The 18,252-nt window shown below is 62.3% G+C and overlaps 1 protein-coding gene across 4 annotated transcripts in view; it reads right to left on the bottom strand.

Annotated features, from left to right (window-relative positions):
• The window catches only part of CACNA1H (calcium voltage-gated channel subunit alpha1 H), a 64,376-nt gene that overhangs the window by 8,342 nt on the left and 37,782 nt on the right, over nucleotides 1–18,252 (bottom strand). For 3 of the 4 annotated variants that reach the window (XM_074322608.2, XM_074322607.2, XM_019756242.3), the window contains 24 exons: nucleotides 17,400–17,511; nucleotides 17,125–17,258; nucleotides 16,602–16,699; nucleotides 14,345–14,504; nucleotides 13,577–13,895; nucleotides 13,267–13,359; nucleotides 11,436–12,225; nucleotides 9,734–10,176; nucleotides 8,091–8,242; nucleotides 7,175–7,360; nucleotides 6,466–6,583; nucleotides 6,018–6,173; nucleotides 5,698–5,788; nucleotides 5,341–5,549; nucleotides 3,710–4,102; nucleotides 3,108–3,208; nucleotides 2,818–2,941; nucleotides 2,670–2,738; nucleotides 2,329–2,513; nucleotides 2,019–2,145; nucleotides 1,700–1,825; nucleotides 1,392–1,481; nucleotides 973–1,165; nucleotides 416–433 (listed from right to left, as the gene is read on the bottom strand). In XM_074322608.2, the coding sequence (XP_074178709.2) occupies nucleotides 416–433; nucleotides 973–1,165; nucleotides 1,392–1,481; nucleotides 1,700–1,825; nucleotides 2,019–2,145; nucleotides 2,329–2,513; nucleotides 2,670–2,738; nucleotides 2,818–2,941; nucleotides 3,108–3,208; nucleotides 3,710–4,102; nucleotides 5,341–5,549; nucleotides 5,698–5,788; nucleotides 6,018–6,173; nucleotides 6,466–6,583; nucleotides 7,175–7,360; nucleotides 8,091–8,242; nucleotides 9,734–10,176; nucleotides 11,436–12,225; nucleotides 13,267–13,359; nucleotides 13,577–13,895; nucleotides 14,345–14,504; nucleotides 16,602–16,699; nucleotides 17,125–17,258; nucleotides 17,400–17,511 (4,487 nt within the window). The remainder of the gene's footprint in view (nucleotides 1–415; nucleotides 434–972; nucleotides 1,166–1,391; nucleotides 1,482–1,699; nucleotides 1,826–2,018; nucleotides 2,146–2,328; nucleotides 2,514–2,669; nucleotides 2,739–2,817; nucleotides 2,942–3,107; nucleotides 3,209–3,709; nucleotides 4,103–5,340; nucleotides 5,550–5,697; nucleotides 5,789–6,017; nucleotides 6,174–6,465; nucleotides 6,584–7,174; nucleotides 7,361–8,090; nucleotides 8,243–9,733; nucleotides 10,177–11,435; nucleotides 12,226–13,266; nucleotides 13,360–13,576; nucleotides 13,896–14,344; nucleotides 14,505–16,601; nucleotides 16,700–17,124; nucleotides 17,259–17,399; nucleotides 17,512–18,252) is intronic. The other variant, XM_019756243.3, reaches the window with a different exon arrangement.

An 18,252-nucleotide genomic window follows, 5' to 3' on the forward strand; every position in this document is an offset into this window, starting at 1 on the left:
TGTGCAGTCACTCAAGAGCTTGGCTCAGCTGAAGCAGCCAAAGGGGCCGGCGGCCAGTCAGGCCAGGCCAGCACGGAGGACATGGAGCAGCCATGAACCTGCAGGCATCCCAGGGCACAGCAGGGAAGCAGTCAGGCATGCAAGCTGGGCAGAGAGACACATGAGCTCACAGGCAGTAACATGGACAGCAGGCAGGTGAGCGGGCAACCTTTCCTTTCCCCACTGACACCTGGCGCCCAACCCCGGCCATCCCGTGCCCACCCTGCAGTGGACCCCAGCAGGCCTGGCACCCGCCTGTGATGTCCGCCCTTCCACATGGAAGCGGCAGGGGGACGGAGGCCAGGTCAGCCCGCAGCTACGTGCAGGGGCCAGAAGAAGCAGGGGGACTTAGGCATGCGGGGCTAGGGGCAGGTACCTGGGCTGGGCAAAGTGCCTGGAAAGACAAGGAGATGGTCTGAGCTGGCTGCGGTGGGTGGGACACTCAGTGGCCCCTTCCTGCAGGAAGCCCTCCTTGCTCCCAACCTGCGTAGGACCTCCCTAAGACCCTGTCTCTATCTCGGACAGCTTTGCATGTTTCCTGCTATGTATGGCATGAGAACTCATGGGGGTGAACCCTCCCTCAGGAGCAATGGGGGACGAGTATTGGGGGTCTCATTCATCTCCTATGCCCCTTGGGAGGGGACCCCTGCCTCCTGCTGCAGCTGCCCTCCCCTGCCCGGCCCCTCAAGGGCCCGGCCCCCATGCAGGCCCAGGCAAGGCGGGCAGCGTGCAGAACCATTCGGCAAGGCCAGGGCTGGGAGGCCAAGGAGAGAAGGGCCAGGCAGGCAGCGCTGGGTGCCCACCACACTGGAGTGCGAGGGAGACCCAGCCTCAGAGCTGGTCCCTCGGCTGATCCTTGCTGGCCCAGCCACCCGACCGCCCTCCCACCGGCACACAGGTACCAACCCACCACCGCCACCAGGAGCGCCTTACTCCTGCGCTTCCTCTCCAGGCGCCGCTGCCGCTTCTCCTCTCGCCTCCGCGCCTCCTCGGCCTCCTGGTGCTGCCGGCACTTGTGGAAGTTCTCCACCACGACGCCCACAAACATGTTGAGCACAAAGAAGCTGACGATGAGCAGGAAGGAGATGAAGTAGAGCAGCATCCAGGGGTTGTGGTTGGGCACCGGCTGTGGCACACAAGGGCACGTGGGTCCCCGCTGCCTGAGGGCCCTGCCCAGGGACAGCCATGCACACCAGGGGCCCCTGGTGCTACAGCCTGCAGGGCCAGAGAACGGCGCTGTGCTGTGCAACTCTCAGGAAGTCCTCAGAGGCCAAGGACGGCCTCCTGGAGGAGGTTCCCTGAGATGGCCTGGAGGACACCCCAAGGATCTGCTGCCCACCGCCTGCCCGCACCTGCTGGTCTATGCCCACGGCGTCCAGCCCGTCGTACATGATGTTCACCCAGCCGTCCTTGGAGGACAGCACGAACAGGGACATCAGCGCCTGCCAGGCCACAGCAAAGGTGGTTACTGCCCTGTCTCCTGCCCTGGAGAACCCCACAGGCCTCCCGCAGCCCCCCCAAGCCCTATGGTGCCACCACTCCCTTCAGGAGACCAGGATGAAGCCATCTAGGACCACCAGGAGCACAAACCTTAGGGGACTCCAGGTCTGCACCGCCCCGCCCCGCCCCCGCCCCGCTGGCCACGCCCTTCTCCGCCCACCTGGCCCAGGTTGTCGAAGTTGTACTTGCGCCGAACCCAGCGGTAGTGGGCGGCCCGGCACTCCGCTTTGGTGGAGATGTTCCTGGTGTCGGCGCCCTCGCAGTAGTAGAACTTGCCCTTGAAGAGCTGACGGGGCGGTCGGTCACCCAGAGGGCCAATCCTACACCCCCTGCCCACCAGCCCCCCACACGGGGCTTCCTGGAGCAGAAGGGCGAGGGGCGAGGCTGGGCCTTCCTGGGGCTGCCACGAGGCTGCTGATCACAGACCACAGACCACTGTCCCTTGAACGGGACACCCATGGACAAGGGGGGCCGCCCACCTGCACCCCCAGGATGCCGAAGATGATGAAGAAGGCGCAGCAGATGAGGACGATGTTGCCGATAGGCCTGAGGGACGATATCAGGGTCTCCACCACTAGCTTGAGGCCCGGAGCACGGCTGATGACCCTGCACAGGGCAGCGGGAGCCTGCTGTTGGGCCCACCAACATAGCAAGCAACAGCGCAAATGGCGCTGCTGGAGCAAAGGCCCCGCCCCTCCACGCCCCTCCCTTCCCCACCCGATCCTGGCCCCAGCCCCGCCCTTGGCCCCGCCCCTCACCCGGTCCCACCCCTGGCCTCGACACGCCCACCTCAGAGGCCGCAGTGTTCGCAGCAAGCGCAGTACCCGCAGGATGCCCAGGATCTTGGCCCCGCCTGCCGAGGCCATGGCCACCACGATGTCGACCAGGGACACCAGGACCAGTAGCCCGTCTAGCACGTTCCAGCTGCTCTGCAGGTAGGCGTGCTCACCAGAGACCAGTCCTAGGGCCACCACCTGTCCAGGAACAAAGGAGAAGCCCAGGTAAGTGGTGCTGGGGGGGGGGGGGGCGGGGGGGGGCAGGGGCCCATCAGGCAGGGGCTGCATGGCTGGACAGGGGGTGTGAGGCTAGAGGACGGACCCCGGGGCCCTCCCGGACACGCTGGTACCTACCTTCACCATCATCTCGGCCACGAAAATTGCTGTGAAGATGTAGTTGGAGACGCTGAGGAAGACACGCTCCTGCAGGGACAGGCCATTGGGCGGGGCTGGCCACACCCAGGAGACCCCACCCCCTTCCCAGCAGAGGAGGGGGCCTCACGGTGCTTTCCGGGTCAATGTCCGGCCTCTCCAGGGCGATGGTGATGCAGTTGAGGAAGATGAAGAGCAGGACGACATGGTCAAACATCTTGTGGGCGATGATTTTCTGGCAGGAGGCGCGGAACCTGGAGGGTCGGGATGCCAGGCGAGGGGTCCGGGGACAGCCCTGCCCAAGCCCTTGCTTCGCCCCAGTCCCCAGGGGACAGGTGTGAGACCCTGAGGCCCAAGGCACTCACTGCTGGTGGGGAATGCGCAGGGACGGGAGCCCCTCCCATGCAGTGCGCCCCTCACCTGTTCTGTGGAGAGAAGAGGTACAGCGCCCAGGGCTCCCGGCTCCGACACCACTCAGGCTTGTAGGGCTCCAGAACCTTGTGCAGGCGTGAGCAGCAGCTCTGCGAAGAGGGGGCAGGTCCTCAGGCCTCACCTGCCTCCGGGCCCAGCCCTGTCCTTCCATCCCTGGGGTCCCAGCCTGTCCTCCCCACCCAGGTGCCGGGTGAGTGACCCATGCTGGGAGTCCACTGGGTCAGGTGAGTGGACATTTTCAGATCCTGGCCCAGGCAGGCCCCCCAGCTGGCCCTCGCCTGTGGAACTACTCTGGGTAACGGAGTGCCTGGCTGAGAAGGTGGCCCTGCTCTCCTCTCCTCTCCTCTCCACCCTCAAAGGCCCACCAGGGGCTGAAAACTCAGGGTTCAGAATGGCCCTCAGCTGGAGGTGGGGCCAACCGTCGGGACAGTCCAACTCCAGAGCTCCCACGGATCCACAGAGGCCTGTCAGCTAGGTCAAGTCGTGCTCAGCTTCTCCTGTTTCCTCCCCTTTCTCCTGAGACCCCTCATGAGTGATGCGGGGACCCGGCCCAGGACAGGAGGGAGGCATGGGCCCTGCTGTGCACTCACATCTTCCACGTCGTCGTCATACTCGGCAGGATCTTCCTTGTGGCTGTCTATACGCAGGAAGAACTCACTGGGCAGGGTCAGCACCTGCCCATTGCAGTCATGGAGCTTGGTGGGTAGCAGGGTGGCTGGCCGCAGGGGCCGCACGTCCAGGGACTCGGCCCGTCGCAGCGGGGTGGCACGTGTGCTCGGCGAGGCCCCCGCCCCGGGTCTGCCATCCTCAGCCTCTTCGTCTGTGCTGCCCTTGCCCTCACCCGACAGCAGCGACTCACGTTCCCCACACTGGCTGCGGCGCTTGAGGCTGGGCGCCCGGCCCAGGCTATTCCAGCTTGAACGCCGGCTGCTCCAGGCGCTGTTGGGGCCCCAGTGCGCGCAGGGTGAGCTGCGAAGGCTGGACTGCGGGGGAAGGGGAGGGAGTGAGTGGGGCCAGTCCCCAAGGACCCCCAAACAACCCAGGCTCCGGGGCACCCAGCCACACGGGCCTTTCCCCACCGATGGCGTCATGACTAACACCCACTCGTGGGATTTGCAGGTGGATCACCACACTCACTATTAACATCTGAGGGTGGCATCTGTACGTGCAGACCACCTGCTAGGGAGAGGCTAGCAACACTGCTGTTCCAGGGGGGTGCCCGCAGTACAGAGTGGGTCAACAATGAGCTGGAGACACAGCTGCATGCTGGCCGCTGTGCCTTCTGGAGGACCAGCAGGAAGGTTCTGGTTATCAGTGGGCCTGGGACCAGCAATAGTTGATCCTCAGACACCACCCCAGCTGCTGGCCATGGGCTCTGGGGTGGGGCCCCAAGTCAGTTTCTAATTGGTGAGTCTAGACTTGTAAAGAGAAGTTCAGCCACCACCTTGTGAGATAAACTGACTTCAATCCAGGGACTTACCCTGCTGGTCCTATCCTCTCTGCCAGTGTTGTGCAGAGCTGAGCTTTAATCCTGCTAAACCCCTGCCTACCTTCCTTATGGCTGCACCTTGTTGCTAAGTTACCTGGCCCACCCCAGGTGCATCCAGGCAGTTCTTCCTGTTACGCCATTCTGTCTTGATAAACTCTGCTTTGATTTCCTTTGTGTTCATGGCCATGGCCCATTCCCCGCTCTGCTGTTAGTTTGTCCCACTCTGCCCACCCCTCCTGGGCCCTTCTGAGAAGCCATTTTGGCTGTGTTCCTAGGGGCAGCATTTCCTGGTTTGGAAAGTCCTGTGGGGCACTGTTGATTCTGACACACGGAACTCTCCGTCCAGCCTCCATCATCTGTTTCATGGGCTCTGTTTTTATATACCTTTTTGCCATCTCTTTTCTATTCTTCTTTCTTCTCTACGCTCTGTGCTCTGCCAGTTTTTATCTCTTACTTCAATTTGGAAGATGAACCCCCTGCCTGACATTCTACCAGAGAAAAAGGATCGGACATACGTTTCCACATCTAGTCTTTATGCTGGTCTCATCAGCAACTCCTGCTCCGTTTACAGAAATCAAAGCACTCAGGGCCAAGGACTCATGTGGTGATGATGGGGATGAGGGTGCGGGAAGGGGCATGTGGGACCCTCACTCATCTTTGGAGAAGGACAGAAGGAGTTGGGCTCATGGAGCCTGAAGGTGCCCTGAGGCTGGGGCAGGGGATGGTCCCTACCAGAGACTTCTGATCCCCCGACTGGGGGTCCACGGAACTGCTGCTGCCACGCCGTGAGTCCAGGAGGCTAGGGGCCGTGTCCAGGTTCGGGGAGCTCTTGGGGGTTGGCATGGGTGTGGCCGCCGTGCGCATGATGACAGGGGGGGGCAGGCTGCCCCGGCCCTCCAGGTGCCCATTGGGGGTCACGGCCAGGGAGTACATCTTCATTTCTGGAGGGGGAAGGGGCTGCTCACTCTTGCAGGGCTCCCAGGAAGTGGAATCCACCTGCCCAGGACTCGCCCACGGGGAGTCCCAGCTATGCCAGGTCAGTACAGGCAGCACCCCCTCCATCCCTGTCCCCATCGTCCTTACACACACCTGTGGCCCGGAGGTCTCTGAACTTATCGAAATCCTCCTCCAAGTGGGTGGACGTCTTATCTTCGTCTGTGTCAGATCTGTTGGCATCACCCTGCGTCCGCAGAGCAGAAGGCACATGTGAGGCTCCCTTTGCGGGGGAGCCATCTGTGCCAAGCACCCCCCTGCAGAGCTCCCCATGGGGAGGCTGGGCTGACATGGAAGTGGGCGTGACAAAGGGCCAGGTAGGCAAGGTGGACAAATGACGGAGGCCTCGCCATGTCAGTCTGCACAGGAATCCCGCCTCACATACCAGGCGCCCACCCTCTGTAAGTTCCCCTCACCTCCGCCTGGAAGCCCTCCACCAGGATGGCCACTAGCAGGTTGAAGAGCACGTAGTTGCCGAAGGTCATCAGGGCCACGAAGTACAGGGCAGCCCAGGAGGAGGTGGAGGCCATGCCGTTGTAGAGGACCACATTCCAGTCTTCCTGGGTGAGGATCTGGAGAAGAGGGACAGTGAGGCAGAGCGGGGCTGCCATGGCGGGGGGAGGAGAGGCGCTGGGGGTCGGCCGCTGTGGCCATGCTGGCTGGCAACTCCTCGGGACCAGCAGGACCTCTGCGCCAGTAAGAACCCATGCCCACCTCCCCGGGGGATGGAATCGCTGTCGCCACTGCTCCTCCCCTGCTCTAGCCTTGCACAGGCCAAGGCACGCTCTGGGGCTGCTCTGAGCAGGGCTGTGGCTCTCCTGGGGCCACATTTACATCAGGAGACGGCCCCTGCCCCAGCTTTACCTGGAACACAGTGACGATGGCCCATAGGAGGGAGTCAAAGTTCTTCCGGTCGGGGACCGTGTCTCCAGTGTCCGTCTTCAGGCTGAACTTGCAGCCAAACAGGTGCATGCCCAGGATGCTGAGGGTGGGAGGCAGGGGTGTGGGGAGGGGAGGAACACAGGAGTGAGGTGGGGAGCCGCTCGGCCTGGTCAGCTTCCGACCCAGCAGCTGCTCCTCTATGCCTCCCCCTGCTAAGACCCAGCTTTCTGGTTTACAGGGGCCTCCCAGTGCCCATGTGCATGACGGAGAGACCGAGGCCAGGGGCAGGAGGGGCAACCAGAGGCCACTGTGGCTCCAGGTGGCGGCCAGGACCTGGGGTACCTCTGGCTGCCCTCCACTCTGGCCTCTTCCTGAGGCCTGAGCCCCGGCCAGGCTGGCACAGCAGGCACTCGGCAAATGATGAACTCCAGCCTGCCGCCCCTACCCCTTCTCTGGTCCCCTCATTCTCTGTTCTTCTTTGGGCACAGTTCCCGATCCATCTCTCTGGGGGTCCATCCTGTCCCCCCGCCCTCAGTGTTGAGCCCACAAGAGCAGAGCTCAGCCCTGGGCCCCCGCATGCCTCCTGTCTGTACACAGTTTTGTGTGGATGAAGGAACCACCCCCACCGCCAGGAGCACGGGGCCAACGCGGTGGGGAGGGGTCCTTCTTGGTGGTGGTGGGGGGGGCCCACCTGAAGATGAAGATGAAGAGCATGAGCAGCATGCAGAACGTGGCCACGTTGTCCATGGTTTTCATGAGCACCACGAGCTGGCGCCGCAGGGCCGGCATGAAACGCACCAGCTTCAGCACCCGCAGCAGCCGGAAGGTCCGCAGCACCGACAGGCCGCCATCTGCCTGCCCGATGATCTCCCAGACGCTGTGGGCCAGGCCGAGGTCAGGAGGAGCCGTTCTCTGACCGCGGATCCCTGTCCTGTCCTGACTCCGGACCTCGTCTTCCCGGAAGCAGGAATGCCAGCCTGGGAGCCACCATGGGCTGCACTCAACCCCACGATGGGAGCAGGTCCGACTGCATCAAGGCGCCCAGGGGGGCTGAGGGACATCCCTGAAGCCACCTATCCTGCTGTCCCTGGCTCTGACCTGGACAGAAGCTTCTCCGTCGCGGGTCTCCCCATCCTCTGCCTTTCACAGCCACACCTCCTCTTCCTGCTCAGCCCACTCCCTTCTAGGGCACAGACCCCTCGACTCCCGAAGGCTATGCTTCCTCCTGGGGGAGGAACTTCCCCTCGATCCTCCCGCTCCTTTCTGCGTGGATTTTGCTGCAGCAGACACCCCATGGCCTTCCTCACAGGGCCTGAACCCTAAGTGAAGTCCAGCCCAGAGGCTGAAGGACCAGTGAGCCTCCACTGTTCTTGCAGGAAACAGCTTCCCCTAGATTCTAGAAAGATCTGTCTGACATGCAACTGACCTGTGTGTACCCAACAGTGCCTGTCGGGCAGCCTGCCAGAGAGCGCTGCTAGCAGCGCCTCTCCCTGACTGGCGCTCTGTTCTCGGGTGGGTGGGAGGGTGCTTGCCTGACATTGAGCCTCCCAGCACCCTGTGGCCTGGGTGGAAGACGGGGACCGACTGGGTGGGAGACAGGGACCTACCTGATGACCACGATGATTCCATCGAAGATGTTGTAGGGATTCCGGATGTAGCCCAGTGGGCCGCAGGCCAGCAGCTTCAGCAGCATTTCCAGGGCGAACATGCTGGTGAACACGATGTTGCTGATCTCTAGGGCGTTGGTCAGCTCATCCGGCTGTGGGCGGCAGAGGGACCGTCAGGGGAGAGAGGTCACAGCCCCCACTGAGGAGCAGGTAAGGCTGCATCAAGGGGCCAAGGCGTAGTGGGCATCGAACTGTCAGGAGGAGGAAGCTAAGCCCCAAGGGAAGTCCCCTCCAGCTGGACCCCAGCCTCTCTGGCCCTCCCATCCTCACTGTCCCTGGCTCCCCCAGGCCCTTACCGACCTTTCCACCAGCACATCAGAGCACCAGGACTCTGGACACTCCCTGGGCTCCCAAACGCTGAGCATAGGAACAGGGCCCGGAGTGTGTGTGCCAGGGTTCAGAGTGGGCGTGGGGGTGTTTGGGCCACAGACAGCTTGGGTGGTGCCTCCGAAAGCTACCCTGGTCCCTGGAGACCGTACACACCCCCTACTTGTTGGCAGGAGGCCCCAGAGGCCCATCCTTACTGGGGACACCCTAACCTGCCTGTGTGTGCTCATGACGCCTGTGCTGGTGTAAATGCTTGCATGTGCGCGTCCATACGTGTGCACGTGCGCCTGAACAAACGCTATACACGTGTGGTGGGTATATGCATGGCTGTGTGTCTGTACACCTTCACTCTGCCCAGGTAAGCCTTAAACATATGTACCTGTAGACAGGTACAGACACATGTAATTGCATGTGTGCACCTATGTGTGTATGTGTACGTGCATGTGTGTGAGCATGGCAGAGGCTCTTCCGTACCAGGGGTCCCTCAAGGCCTGCTCCTGCCCCTGCCCTGGATCTCACCCTCACAAAAAGAACCACCTAGGGCCTTCTAACAGCTGACACTGTTTGGATTTGCCCTAATTTGCTCCAGGATGAAAGAAAATGACTTAAGGAACTTGAAAAGCCCAGAGAATCAGGGTGTTAAAAGTGAACCAGCCGTGGTCCTAAGAGGATGCCATCTCCCTGCCAGACCCAGCTTCTGCCCGTCCCTGGTGTGGCCTGGTCCAGGGCCAGCGAGCAGCGTCTACAGCATCCAGGCGACTGTGGGGCTCACACCAGTCCCCAATTCCTCCCCCTGGGGCCATTCAACATCGCCACCTCTTCTGACCACCCAGGGGCACCCCAGTAGGTTCAGCCAGTGGGTCTGGCTCAGGTAAGGGGGGGACCTCTCTCAGAGAGCTAGGGCAGGGGTCCCCTGCTGAGAGGAGCCACCTGGTGACCTGGTAAATGCCCTCAGTTCCCTGCTGCCTCTGGATCTGGGGTGGTCTCAACTCCCCACCCCAGATGGTAGGAACCTCCGGTGGGAGCCATGGTGTCTGTGTTCACCCCTCAGCAGAGACCCAGCCCGAGGAGGAGAAATGAGCATTTGTTAAGGACCTGATAACAATTCCCCTAACAGACAACACTAGGCTCCAACGCCACCTCAGTCTGCCCCCCGCCCACCGGTCCACAAGAGGCTGCCATCTCCAGCAGACACACGAGGGACTGATGACAGTGCCGAGCCCGGCTGAGGGCAGGGGTCCCGCAGCCGCGCTCACCTGCTCGTGGTACTCGACGCCCATGCTCAGCGTGTTGGTGAGAATAGCCATCATGATGCCGCGGTTGAAGTACTTGCTGTCCACGATCCTGCGCAGCTTGCTGCCCACGGTGGCCCACGCTCGGCCCAGCCCGCCCTGCTCGCCAGAGGCCACCCTCCGCTGTGCCCGCCTCTGCGTGAGGCCCCGGCCTGGTGTGTCCGCCCCTGGGGGTGGCTGAATGGGGTCGCGGCAGTCCCCGTGACGCACGTCCCGCGTGAACTCGTAGACCGCGTTGCCGTCAGAGTCTCCGCTCTCTGAGTCGCTGAACTCAAACTCGGGGTCCCCTAGGGCACTGGCGCAGTACGGGCAGTTCTTCAGCTCACAGGTCAGTGTGCCCGCCTGGGGGCTGGGCAGGGGGCAGGGCACACTCAGGCCGGACAGGCGGCTGGGGGCCTGGCCCAGACCTGAGGGGAGAAGGACACAGGCAGGGTCAGGCTGCTCAGTGGCCACACCTGGTGCGCTCGGGACCCATGCCCACAGGGAGGGTGCTGTGGGTGAATGGTACACATGGGCACACCGGGGCACACTCATACCTAGGCAACACATACCTCTGCACACGTGCACACCTGAGCACACATGTACACCTAGGAATACTCACATACACCTGAGCACACTCATACCTAGGAAACACACAGCCCTGGACACACGTGCACACCTTAGGAACACTCATATACACCTGGGCACCCTGCACAGGTACACTTTGCTCACAGAGGAGCAGGGACACCGAGAGGCAGAGAAGCTCGTCTGTCCTGAGGCCACACCGTTCAGAAATGTAATGTGAGCTGCTTTCCAGCAGCTGTGCTTAGTAGGTGAAATGAACAGTGCACGTAACCTGACCTGTGTGAGCCATCAAGCACTGAAGTGGATCAGACACGAAAGTGACCCAAGTGCTGTGCACTGTTTCCTCAGGCTCAGTTTCTGGGACCTGGGTGCACTCTGTACCCAGAGCTGAGGCCTGGACTCACCACCCCTCAGGGGCTCGCGAGGCCAGGGCCGCCTAATGGGTAGCACACAGCTAGAAGCATGTGTGCCGTGACACACCGGCTCACCCAACCCTGAGCCTGGCGTAGGAGTGTGCACAGTGGCCCTGGCACACCCCAGCCCACTCAGGTGCTCCACGGTCCACACATCTGCATATACCACATGGGAGGGGCTCACAGTCTGCATGAGACCTGCAGTCCGAGGTGGGGAAAGCAGAGGTCCCAGGTGGAAGAATGCTGAGGGGCACCTGGCCCCCAACCCTGAGGGGCACCGTAACCTCGGCTCCACCCCATCCCCCTACCTCAATCTCCCTACCCAGCAGGGGGGCCGGCCACTCCTCATGGGGTAGTGGCCAGGCTGTAAATATGGGCAGACGGTCCCTCTCGGGGACAGAAAGGGCCAGTGCTCTGCCAGCTCCAGAATTCTCATGTCCACATGGTAAACACTCAAGTGAGCAGAGAGCTGACTGGGCTGCTACAGGGGGACGGAACGGGGTACCCCCTCCCTGGTCCCTGTCGTGTCAGAGCCCGAGGCCCCAAGCCGCTCTGCACTCCCTTCTTCCAGGACAGAAGATGAGAAAGCTGGGCTCATGAGTGTCCAGGGCCTCCTGGGGGCCACGCAGGCAGTGACAACATGCCTGGGTCCCATCCCACTCTCAGCAGGGTGACACTGGGGTCCTCACCGTGCTCCCCAACCAAATGCTGGATCTTCTCGTAGGGGTCATGGCCGCTCAGGCTGAGGGGGCTGTGCCTTCCAGCTCCTGGGGGTCGGCCGGCCTGTTTTCCCTTGGGCCTAGGGCTGGTGCCACCTTTGCCACCACCGGCTGCTGAGGGCAGGATAGTGGGGTAGTTCATGGCGCCCAGCCCCGTGGCCAGCTTGAGGCTGGCGGTGGTGGCCGCAGCTTGTACCACCCGGGCCCTCTCCTGAGGCCCTTCCACATGGCAGTCAGCATGGTATACACTGTGCACTGACTCGGTGTCGGGTGGCCCACGGCCAGGAGAGGGTGGCGAAGGCAGTGCTCCGGCCCGCACCAGCCTGGTGTCTCCGGCGCCTGGCTCGGGGCTGGGCCGGCGTGGGCTGCTGTGGCTGAAGTGGTAGTGATGGTGGTGGTGATGGTGATGGTGGTAGACCAGATGGTGGATGGAGGCTGTGCGCCTGCCTACCCGCCGTGGCCGGTGCCCAGGGCCCTGGCCGTGGAGGGTGCTGCTGGGGTCCACCTTTTTGCACCAGCGGCTCTGCCAGCGGGCATAGAGACGCAGGCTGCGCCGCTTGACCTTGCGGCAGATGTGGCCCACGTACTTCAGCAGCTCCTCATAGCAGCTGCCCGGCTCTGAGAAGCTGGCCAGCGTGCTGTCATCGGACAGGTAGCGGGCACGCTGCTCCCGCATCAGCTGGTTCTCTCGCTGTTTTGTCTCCGAAAACTGTGTGGCGATCACGACCAGGCACAGGTTGATCATGAAAAAGGAGCCCACCTGCAGTGGGCGGGCAGTGGTGAGCCTCCCAGCAGCCTGTGCACGGCCTCGCTCACGGAGCTGTGTGCCCCAGGGAACCAGGGAAGAGGGGACACGGAGACCCACCCACACAGAGGCAGGGGCAGCAGCTGTGGTTTCTATAAAATGGTGATCAAGTCCCTGATGTGAAAGATACTGAGGCCTACTCCGTGCTTCCTGTTCCAGGGGCTGGGGTACGGCCCTGAGCGTGGCCGGCAGGGGTGGCCCGTGGGGGGCGGGGTCCCTCCTGATTCGATGCTGAGAGCCAGCATCTGGGACAGGCAGTGCACAGGAAGTGCTTCCCGCCTATGTGTGGACAGAGGGAGGACACGTGAGGCGGCCCTCCTTCCCGTCATCTGACCCTGACGAGACCCTCTCAACTTTAGCCACCCCACCCCTTCCAGTCGGGCATCCCTCTGTGGCAGGGTCACCATGTGACACACTCTTTTGCTGGTGGTAACTAAGATAAGGAGGAATATTGGCCTGTTCTGTTCACTGCTAGGTCCTTGCAGACCCTGCCCGGATCAAATGAGGGCCATACCTGGGGTCACGTCACTGTGAAGGGCTGTGACCCCAAGAGGGGGTCCTAATTCTTCTGCAGCCTCCAGATGGGACCTGGCCATGGGAGGACCTGGGGTGCTGTCTGAGGCCTCCTGGAAGTGGGCTCTCCCCCCACACACATGCTCGCTTGTCTTACCTTTGCCTGTTTCCTCCCACTGGTGGTGGCTGCATGGAAGCCCCCTGCCCTACCATGGGCCCCCAACCCACCTGTCTGGCAGCGTGAGGGCAGCCCTGGGTTTCTGCTGCCCCCACCCTGCAGTTCAGTCAATGTAGGGACCCACGAGGGACAACAGAGGCTGGCACGGCACATGTTGGGGGCACAAGCAAGCTCATGGATGGCCCTGGGAGCCAGGATGACGTACACTCAAGAGCTTAGACATCTGGGATTAGCTGTCACAACGCAGACACACCTCCACCCACCCACCCCCACGGCTGTGAACAGCCTGCCCCGCCCACACTCACGATGATGAGCAGAATGAAGTAGATGAAATTGTAGAAGGAATGGGCGTCCATGACGTAGTACATAATGTCCACCCAGCCCTCCAGCGTGATCACCTGGGGGAGGAGGGGCAGGTGGCTGGACACACACATGGCCCTGGGAGGGTAGTAGGGGCCCTCCTCACCTATGTCCCCTCGCAGTTAGGCTGTGGAGCTGGCAGGGCAAGTAGCCCCTCCCTCCCCGGCACCCCCCCACCATGGTCCTGCACACTCGCCACCCAACACAATGGGGAAACCGAGGCCACAGGCTGTGCAGTCCAGAGCCAGAGCCCACCTGGAAGATGGCGATCCAGGCATAGCCAATGTTGTCGAAGTTGATGGCGCCGTTGTGAGGGTTGGAGTCGCCAGAGCGGCAGATGTTGTAGTACTGGTTCCAATTGATGCAGGCGTTGTGGCCGGTGCCGCCCAGGCCCTCGGCTTGTGGCTGCCCGTACGCCTCCCAGCCCAGCGTGCACTCCACACGCAGCTCACGGCGGCTGGGGATGTGCGAGCACTTCTGCATGCCATTGTCTCGGCGCGAGGAGCAGATGAAGGGGTTCTCGTCACCCTCCTCCGTCTGGTAGTAGGGCCGCAGGAAGGTGAGGTTGTTGTTCCTGGGGGGCAGGTGGCCCGGTGGGGGGGCACAGGGACAGAGAAAGGGAAAGGGGAGGTGAGGGAGAGACACATGCAGAGAGGGAGAGTGAGGGAGCGAGAGTGGGGGATACAAAGACACAGTGAGAAGGATATACGTAGAAAAATAGAGTGACACAAACAAAACGAGAGACAGAAACAGATGTAAAAACAAAGGTAAGAGGCAGAGACCCAGGCCCAAGCTAGAGGTATTTCAGGGCAACTCCTGGGGGTGGGGCTAGAGGGGAGGGACCTGCTGGGGAGGGGCCTAGCACAGAGGAGCCTATGGGGGGGCAGAGCTGGAGGGGCGGAGCCTGCTGGGGAGGGGCCTAGCGCAGAGGAGCCTATCGGGTGGCAGAGCTGGAGGGGAGGCACCTCTGTGTGCAGGACAGAAAAACCTGTTGGGGGCAGGACAAGTGGGTGGGGCCTGCACCTGACAAAGGTGCTGTCCACGAAGCAGCGGTTGCGCAGCAGGCCGGCCCACAGCTGGACGCCCACGATGCCGAAGATGAAGAAGACGAAGAAGCAGAGCAGGAGCACGTTCCCCAGCATGGGCAGGGTGTCCAGAAGCAGTGTGACCAGAATACGCATGCCTGCCAGTAGCAGGAAGGTGTCAGCACAGGGACCTCCTGGGGCACCCCATGGGCCCCCAGCCCCTCCTGTGAGGCCTCCTGCCGTTCACAAATGGGTAGGGCAGCTCTGCAAGCGATGTGCGGCTAGCCCTTACATGTCCAGCACGCCCTGCGGGAGGGACAATGACGCCTCTGGGCCAGGCCCACACCAAGGGGAACAAGACTATCAGCTGAGAGCGTCACATGGCAGGCGCGACCCTGCTCCTTTTGTATGGCCAGAATCAAGCCCTATCCAGGCCCCTGGGGGGACCGGCTGGGAGTCCAGCGGGCCCAGCACCATCATGGGAGCAGCAGCCTTGGGGACTCCCAGCAGGTTGGGCTCTGGTCACGGTGGGGGGGGGGGGGACGGGACACACTACACGGACCCTCAGGCTGGCGGTGCCTTTTTGAGAGGCAGTTTTGAAGCCCATTACTCAGTGCTCTGTGCTATATGAATGCAAATTAACCCAAGGAGTGCCCAGCGGAGTCCCACGTGCCCTGCACACTCGCCTGGGTCTGCCCACTCCCAAACCACAGTGACAAGAAGATGCGCTTCCAGAAACAAGCAAGGGCAGGACTGAGGCTGCAGACAGACCCCTGAGCCAGTGGGCCAGGGAGGGGCAGCACCCAAGGGGTGACAGATGGCAGAATGCACCCCTGGTGTCACTGGGGGTGAATCACAGCCAGGAGGGGCTCTGAGGTTTCAGAAACAGCAGAAGGAAAGATTCATCAAGGACAGAGACGAAGTGGGCACCTCCCTGGCTAGGTAACAACTGGTTTGGAGATCATAGGTGACCCGTCAGTGTGGACCGCAGGCAGCCACAGACACAACCCTGAACATGACCACTTGGGGCTCATTATGGAGAACATATGGTCCTGTCTGGGGGAGGCACCCGGTTTGGGACAGGGGGTATCCCCAAAGGGCAGCCAGACTGCTGGCAGCAATTCTGGTCACTGATGCCATTTAGCCTGAAAAGTGAACATCTGCAGAAGAGGGCTGTGCTGTCACTTCACTGCTCTGAAATGTAGGCCCAGGTGAGCAGAAGAGCAGAGAACCACACATATCACCTCACTTTATACTCACAGCCATCCTTGGGGTGGGGGCCGGGGTGGGTACCACTAGGGCCCTGCCCTTACAAGTGAGGACACAGGCTCAGAGAGATGTAGTAACTTGCCTGGGGTCACACAGCATCTAAGCGCTGACCCCCAGAGTAGAGCCAGGTGCCAGGTGGGCAGGTGGAAGCAAGGCCCAGGGGTCCGACAGCACAACCCTGACCCACCTCCCCTTTGGTGGAGTTGAGGACCCCAGGGAAAAAGAGCACCAGCCCTGCATGTGTGTGATTTCTCAGGGCTGCTGCAGGACAAGTCCTAACAAACCAGGCTTGGGTTCTGAGGCCACCAGGCCAGGCATCCAGAAAGGCTGTGTACACAGTGCATGCAGGCGCCCCCACCCCCACCACACACACCTTACACAGCCACATGGGCACTGCCCCCAAATTCAGCCACAGCATTGAACACTCTGAAGACAGGAAAATCCCAAACCATTCCCCTAGGTAGGCAGGTAACTAGTGTGAGGACAGGCCACCTTCCCAATGACCAGCCACGCAACTTCCCAGAAGCTTCTCCATGCATCCTTGAAGGACCGGAGTCTCTGGAAGAGCTAGACCATGAGAATCACGGGCATGGGCCACACGATGAAGCCATCAGGGCCTATGCGGCACCCCCACCACACACACTCACCTTTTATCACCCCAAATGCTGTGCAGACGAGAAGTCTGAGGTTCAGAGTGGCCCTGTCACTCAGCAGTGCTGTGGGGAGCCAGACCCCCTCCACCCCTGCCTGTCTGCCCATCACATCCCAACGTGGTCCAGAGCTGCTCTGTCCTTCCCAGGAAAGAAGTGGCAAATGCTCAGGGCCCACGGCCCCTCATCCCCCAGTGCCGGGACCAGTGTCCAGAAGCTATATGGGCAGTGTGGCCTCCTGGTCCTGTGCCCCAGTGGGCCCTTGAGAGCTGTCAGCAGGGCTAGCAGGACATGTGGGCCAGCCCCAGGACAGGGTGAGATGGGGTGGCCACTTACTGGGCACCCGGTTGATGGCACGGAGCGGCCGCAGCACACGTACGGTCCGGATGGCTGAGAGGCTCACATTGTGCCCGTCCAGGGAGTACTCCATCATGCTGGGGGAGGGGCAGGAGGGAGGCTCAGTGCTGGGCAGGTGACCGCACGCTGGAGGCCTGCTCCCCAAGCGTGCACCCAGCCAGGCGGGACCCTGAGGCAGGACGAGCACGACCCTGGGTCACCGCTGGGTGTTCCTCGCTCTCCCAGACACCCAGTGTCCATTCCGTCATCCCTGCTGCTGGTACAGGGAACCCCAGGACAAGTGTCTGCCCCCAGCAGAGACCATACTGGCTTCCCAACCCCAGCCACCTCCCAGACCAGGTGGCACCTGGATCCCGCCAGCATGCACCTGCCCCATCCGTTTTCCTTGGGGACCCAGGGCCACCCATGGGGTCTGAAGGGGTGGCTCCCGGCCAGGGTTGCTCAGGCAAGGGGCCACTCTGGGTGGGTGCTGGCGCCCCCAGGAGCTGGCATGGAGCTGTACCCCGCCATGACGATGAAGAAGTCCAGCCTGTTCCACGTGTCACCCAGGTAGCACTTCTGCCCGAACAGCCCCAGGGCAACCATCTTGATGACCATCTCCGCCGCAAAGAAGGCGAAGATGAAGTCGTCGAAGGCCTGGTGGGAAGTGGGCATGAGAGCGGGGCACTCGGGAGCTCGGGGGCGGGGCACTCGGGAGCTCAGGGGTGGGGGCGGGGGTCCCTAAGGGTCACTCATGGCAAGTGGCCAGCCCAGTCCCCCACCCACCCAGGCCCCCACCTCCAGGATGCTGCAGCGCTCCGAGCGGCACTCGACGTCCTCGCAGGGCCGGAACATGCCCAGGGTGACGCAGTTGAGCATGATGACCAGCATGCTGACGCGCTCGAACCACGTGGGGGCAGCTGAGTTAAGGGCTGATGCGGAGGCTGGGAGATGACCACGGGGCAGCACAAGGGGAGCGGGACGCTAAGACCCACCCGCAATGCCCACCGCAGCTGCCCGAGTGCCAAGCCCTCCACACCTCTGCACCCGCCCCATCAGGTTGGTGTGAAGGGATAGAAGGCTGCCACCGGTACTGTGGGCGGTGCCAGCACACCCCTCATGCAGGCCTCGGTCACTGCTGCCAACCCACGTACAGAGGGGAGTCTGAGGCATAGAGCGGGACACTGGATGGAGGCTGGAGGCCACCTGCTGCCCCTCCACCAGGCTTCTCCTTTCTCCAGTGCCCTAAACCAAGGTCGCACGTATGGATGAGCGTCTCTCGAGTGCTACCCAGCCTGGAATCCAGTAAGTGCCGCAGACACCCACAGACTGGGAGGGGGACCTGAGAGCTTGCCCTCACCCGCCACGTGGCTCCAGCAAACGGAGGACGCCCCAACTACCGCGATGAGGAGGTGGTGAGCGTCAGGTCAGCTCAGCGACTGGGCCCGGAGGACCTGCAGCCGTACTGCACACTTGAAGGGGGATAGGACATGGAAAAGGGCAGGTGAGGGAGGACACCCCCTACGCACTCCAGCCCCCACCAGCCAGTCAGTCCGGAGGGAAGGCTGTCTGCCCGTGAAGGACCAGGTCCAGGCGTGTTTTCCTGCTGGCAGGAGGGCGGCCAGCCTGGGGTGGGGCCTCTGGCTGCTGG

Source organism: Rhinolophus sinicus, chromosome 10, assembly GCF_057876585.1.
Source record: "Rhinolophus sinicus isolate RSI-liver-muscle chromosome 10, RSI-T2T, whole genome shotgun sequence".
Taxonomy (NCBI): domain Eukaryota; kingdom Metazoa; phylum Chordata; class Mammalia; order Chiroptera; family Rhinolophidae; genus Rhinolophus; species Rhinolophus sinicus.